Source organism: Anticarsia gemmatalis, chromosome 17 (assembly GCF_050436995.1).
Source record: "Anticarsia gemmatalis isolate Benzon Research Colony breed Stoneville strain chromosome 17, ilAntGemm2 primary, whole genome shotgun sequence".
Taxonomy (NCBI): Eukaryota; Metazoa; Arthropoda; class Insecta; order Lepidoptera; family Erebidae; genus Anticarsia; species Anticarsia gemmatalis.
The window spans coordinates 1,836,592-1,842,860 of record NC_134761.1 but is presented as its reverse complement, the minus strand read 5'-3'; the positions used below and the strand labels follow the sequence as shown (position 1 = coordinate 1,842,860).

The following is a 6,269-nucleotide window of genomic DNA, read 5'->3' as shown; positions in this document are numbered from 1 at the left end:
CCATTGTATAATTTATTGCTTGTTTAAGATCTAGATAATTTTGATCTTGAATTATAAAAACAAATATGATTGATCGTGCCATCCTTTTAGAACTAGGGTGTGATTTATAATTGAATATGTAGATTTTGTTTTATTGATTTTATATTAGTGGTAGGTATTGAAAGTAATTTATGGTACCTATTCAAGTTTGTAATTGACACTTATAAAAATGCTGTTTTTTGGTAATCCAATGTCAAATGCAACTTACGACTGTAATTAATTTAGCCACAGGCAAAAAGTTTTTTTGATTGAGATGACATTTTCAAGTTTAGTTTTCAACCTATCGATAGCATGTCTTCAAAAACAAGCTTTCATGCCGCCATTATTCGTCAATTTTATTTTAGTAGGTTCTTGATTTGTGTTGTATTAAAATAAACTAAAACAGAATGTTAAGTAGTTCAATAATTTTTATTAAATCTTTACATGCTTGATACCGTTAGACATAAGTTAACGATAATAAATTAATCGAATCTGTACAATTTTCATATTATTTATAATGATACCCAGTTTGGGGGTCAAACCTTTGGGGTTGTTTTGGTCCACTGAAGTCTTCTCCTATAACCTGGGGCTGGTTATTGTAACCCGGGTAGGTGGTAGACTGATCAATACCATAAACTGGACGATTAGTATCCACTGGAGAACCTATAGGTAGACCATTTGGACCTGAATGCAATCCACTAGGTCCTTTTACTACTCCAATATACTGGCTTCCAGGGTACTGGCTACCTTCCTGTCCAGGATAAATATATCCTGGTTGTTCAGTGGCTATTGGTCTTCCAAATCCATCTACTATCTGGTTTTGGTTATACGTGCCCTGTGTAGGATAAGGTCCTTGGGTTGTAGAAGGGTAAGTGGACTGTCCAGGAGTGGTCGAAGCTATGAAAGTTCCAGGAGTAGTTCCGATTCTAGATGATGATGAAGTGGTTGGAAAAACTGATGACGGTCCATAAACGTAACCAGGTGGTGATGTTTGAGAATTATAAGATTCGGGAGTTCTTGAGCCAGAATCTTTGCCGGGAGTTGAAGAAGTTACGGTGTTAGCATAATTTGGAGTTGTAGGTCCATATTGATAGCCATTTTGGTACGTTCCTGTTGGTAATGACTGAGGAGAGGTACCAGGTAGGAAAGTACCTGGTTGACCTGTGGGTCTTGCAGAAGTACCTGTATAACCAGGTCCTTGTTCGTATTTAGTCTGGTAATAGCCGGGAGTTAATGTAGTACCTGGTTGACCTGTAGGTCCTGCAGTAGAACCTGTATATCCAGGACCTTGTTCGTAGGTTGTCTGATAATAGGCTGGAGTTGAAGTTCCAGGAATGAAAGGTCCAGACGTTGGGCTTTGAGGTCTAGTAGTGGAATATTCAGTCCTAACTGGTTCATACTGGTATCCAGTTTGATAAGAGCCTGGTTGGTATACTCCTGGAGTAGTTCCTGTAGGTACTGAAAAACTAGTTTGGTATCCAGGGGTTGTGGAAGATACAGTTGTTGGTCCATAAGTGGAAGTCTGATAACTTTGTGGAGTAGATCCTCTCTCACCAGACGAGATTCGGTTGCCATATACGGACTGACCTTCAGGTCGGTATCCTGGAACTACGGTTGAACTAGGATATTCAGAAACTGGTCCAGTTTTCGAATATTTGTAGTTGGTTTGATCTGATCCAGGTATGTATTGAGGTTTATCAACAGCAGTTGAAGGTCGACGTTGATCAGACATTATCCTTCGAGGAGGCTCAGTGCTGCCAAACCTTGTATTCTGTGTGGGAGATCCTGGTGTGACTGTGTCAGAATAAGAAACTCTATTACCAGGAGTTACAGTACCTTTTTGAGTGTACGTTCTTTGACCAGAAGGAGTATACTGAGGTCTTGGTGTTGTTTGATTGGGTCTATACGGACGTCGGGAGCCAGTACCGTCTTTTCTATTAGGAGCACTAGTAGAACCAACTTCTTCATCACCACTATCTTGGTCGGTTTCATAATCTTCGCCATCATAGTCAGTATACGAATCATCTTTAGGTGTAGTTACACGAGTTGTCATAAAAGGCCTTCGAGTAGTCGATTGACGGAAGCCCTCATTTCCTTGGTTGTATACTTCAGGAGTCATGAATGGTTTTAGTGTGGTACCTTTTGTCCTATCCTGTTGCATAGAGCTGACTGTTGGGGAAACGTCTTGTGCGTTGAATCTAGTAGGGAACTTATTTTGTCCAGTTTGCGGTGCATTGTAAATGTATCCGTTTTCATCAATATGCTGAACCGTTTCTTGGTTAGGAGCTTGTTTGATGTTATTTTGATCGTAGATTTTATTTGAAGGAATGTCAGATTGATTAGTATCAAAGTCATCAATGTCTCCTTGATTGAAAATTTGATCGGTTTGTGGTCTTTTTCCTTTGATGTATCCGGGACGTTTGCTACCTTTAGGCTTTTGTTTAGAAGACTGTTTTCGGTTTGAAACATCTTGTGTGTCTTTGTTTGAAACAGTCAAATTATCACCAGGTCTGAATGATAGACCGTCTTTATCTTGATTATCATAACCCTCGGATATTAAATCATCTTCATTGCCAGGGTAGCTGTCAACATACTGATTATCCTCGATCTGAGTTCCTGGATACCTTGTTTTAGTTCCTTTCTTTCCACCTGATACAGGTCGACGTCCTGAAGGTCTGCGTTGATTTACGTCAAACTCATTTTGTTGGTCGATATAATCTTGTTCTGAAACTTGTCCATTGTTATCATTTGTAGGTACGCGTCCTGAAGAGCCCTTAGCTTTCAAACCTTGGTTATTATTATTTAGACCTTCATAACTATCATCTGAGACTCTCCTATTACCATCAGGATATTTGTCGTTGTTTCCGTCATAGTCAATCTTATTAGTTGGGCGTCGCTGCGAATTTGGTCTAATCGGTCTCTTCTTATTATCACCAATTGCAATTTTTTCATTAAACTCATCTTCAGGTACATTTTCATCGTATTCATCATTAAAAAGGCCAGCTATAGGTTTAGGTCTACTAGTCTTTGTGTTCTCGTAATCGTCAAATTTATCTCCACTATGCGTTTGCGGGCGACGGTTCTTATGACTTTGGTATTGCTTGTATCCATATTTGCCTTCATCGTAGGAACCTGTGAAAAAATTAATATGTCAAGCTCTTATTCCTTCTAATTAAAAACACTTTCTAGGATTTATAAACTTTGACTACATATATGTTTCTTTTGACAGATTACGAGCTAGATATTTTAACTCCATATTAGTATGTTAAGTACACTTATTTATACCTATTTATTCAGTTAAACTTAAAAATATATTAGTAAATACATTTGAACTCACTTACCGTCATCAATGATACCAGCTTCCTTATCTCTCGCAGCCTGCTCAATAACCTTCTTTATAGCTTCAGGAATAGGTGGTGGAGTCGGCAAGTGATCACCACGTGGCTGGAATCCATTTTCATCAGCAGTATAAACCACACTGTAGAGTTTACCATCATCACCAATATACGAATATGATCCTTGAGCCTTAGTTCCATCACCAACTGTTCCAGTTTCATCAGCATGGATTCCATTGGAAGTATCATAGCTATAGGAGTATCCATTTGGAGTGCGAACATTCTCGTAACTGATTATGACTGCGTTCCTGTCAGCAGCTGCTTGTGGTCTTTCGGGACGATGAACGGATCCAACTAAGGAATGTGCTGATGTAGATGAAGGGAAATTTGGAGCCGGTGTACTGAAACCGTCTTGCCCAGCGATAATGTTTGGTCCTACAGTTGAACCAGGTTGTACAAGCCCAAGGATATTCTGTTGTCCTTGATTGTATTGTGGCTGTCCATCTTGTACATTTATCGGTTGACCATTGTAAGTTCCTTGAGATCCTTGTCCTGAAGGTACACCCTGAACGTATTGGTCTCCAGGTTTAACTGTCTGAATGCCATAAGGTGAGACGGTGGAAGGTAAAGATCCTTGCTGTCCAGAAATCGGCTGGTTATTCCCATACTGTATTAAACCCTGATCAATTCCAGAACCTTGAGTTCCTGATCCAGGGATTTGAACAGCAGTTCCTGGAACAACTACGTTCTGACCTGGAAAATATTGTGGAGAAATTTGTCCAACATTTTGACCACTAGGATACTGCGTTCCTTGATTATAAACAGTTTGCTGAGGTACCGAACCGGGTATTTGAATTCCACTACCAGGTACAATAATTTGGCCTGGGTATTGATGTCCAGGTTGAACATAGTTAGGACTACCTATATTAATAGGTTGGCCATCAGACACTTGAATAGGAGATCCAGGTTGAACATTAATATTGTATCCAGGTATTGTCTGACCCAGATTTTGACTATAATCAGGTAAGTTTGGATTGTACTGTTGGTAGTTCTGAACTGGAAGACCAGTCACAGGGTTTATTGGAGCAAGAGTGGTCTCGTAACCTTCAACTGGTGGGTAAGTTGTGGTCTGAGTAAAGGCATATGAAGTAGTCGTGACTGGAGATTGTGTAGATCCAATTTGCCCAAAGTCTTGTTGAACATTCTGCCCAGGTATAGTTGGTATGGGTCCTTGTTTTGGAAAGTTTGGAGGCTCTAGAGGAACTTGGATGTCTCCAGGGTTTCCTCCAGCAAATTGGGCTCCTGGGGGTGGAAGGTAGGTTCGGTCCAGTTTTTCGGAAGCCGTTAGGCCTATGGCCAGGAGTATCTGTAAATAAATATCATGTACAGGTTTTATACGTTGCAATTTACGTTATACGTGAAAGTTAAAAGTTATGGCAATTGTTTTTTTAGCTGTTTATTTATTAACCACTATTATACAAATTGAAATATTTTTTGTGAACTTGTAGCAAGTGTTTTTCGCTGTACATTTCAAACTGGCAGTAAAACTTACTGTAACTTTGGCGATCACAAAATTAGCAAAACGAATGAAGGAATTAACTTAGATGCATATTATTTTTAACGCTGTTTACTCAAATCTAAGTAAACTTAACTTTAGTATGTAACTACTTCAGATACTACAATTAATTCAAGTAATAAATAAATTATAATAAATTTAACCCATTACTGTCCCACTGCTGGGCAAGGGTCTCCTCCCGTAATGAGGGAGGGGTTAGGCCTTGAGTTAATACAAGTAAGAGTATAAAAACAATTTCTAATTTCTTCCACAACGCAACACAAAGGAAACCAGTTGCCCTCAATCCCGAATTAAGTCAATAGACTCTATACATCTTCATAACAAATATACTGTCTCTTTCTATTGTGTTACAGGTTCAATACAAAAGAGGTGTATTAGTGTATCAATCGTTAATGAGCACTCATTGTTAAGTATTGTCATCGGAGTTTAAGATATCGCTTTAGTCTAATTACAATGTACAGTGCGGGACAATTTGAAAAGTATGTTGTGTTATTATATTGTAATTTTTTGGTGAATAACAGCAACTATGAAGTAGAAAGGCTGGTACAAATTTGTTAAAAAATAGTGGAATTATTATAAAACGGTAAAATTGAATTTTGTTTGTATACGATAGTAATACATTATAAACAATTTTACTACTGAAAACTTTTAAACAAGGGTGTAGTTTTTTCTGCAATGGCCCTAAACAATCTTTTTATCAGGTATCCTAAGATATTTCCATCTTAACAAACCAAATTTCAGGCATCACAAGTTTGATAGATATATTTGATAAAATCACTAAACACAGACACTAAAACACCAAAACATCACTGAACACAGCTCCCAAAAGTAAATACAACACATAACCTTAAAAACTAAATTATTCAAATGTTAAACCAACCAAGAACCACTTCATCTCGTTCGTTGTATCCTCACAGGACTCAATTGAGATGTGTGATGTCCAAAAAACCACATATCATATTTATACCAATAAAACGTCCCTATAATAGCTATTAAAATGTTTCCTACGTGACAGATGGACATGACAATAACTAAATCGTGGCCGTCATTTTTATTATTTCATCATTAAATTATAGGTGTGGGTGATTTTTGTGGCCCGCTCTGTAATTTGTTGGTGACAAACGTTTGGTTTTGAAAGTGACATGATGAGTGCGTGCTTTCGAATTGTGATCTTAATTTGAACCAGCTTGGAGTTTGTTTTCTTGTGAACAATCACGTTAAAACTTTTTATTTGATTAATCTAGTCCAAAAATGTAAGTAAAATATATATTGTCAGTTATTCGATAAACAGTTTATTAAAAGGTATCGTTTAGTTCGATTTTGCTGTCCTGTTATTACCA

General features: G+C 37.9%; 1 protein-coding gene across 1 annotated transcript; it reads right to left on the bottom strand.

Moving 5' to 3' along the window:
• Positions 1–455: 455 nt before the first annotated feature.
• LOC142979887 (uncharacterized) lies at positions 456–5,848 on the bottom strand. Its single transcript, XM_076125107.1, has 3 exons — positions 5,810–5,848; positions 3,360–4,719; positions 456–3,150 (listed from the first exon to the last, which is right to left on the bottom strand). Exons 1-3 carry the CDS (start codon positions 5,822–5,824, stop codon positions 527–529), a joined length of 3,999 nt encoding a protein of 1,332 aa, XP_075981222.1. The 5' UTR covers positions 5,825–5,848; the 3' UTR covers positions 456–526.
• Positions 5,849–6,269: the final 421 nt, after the last annotated feature.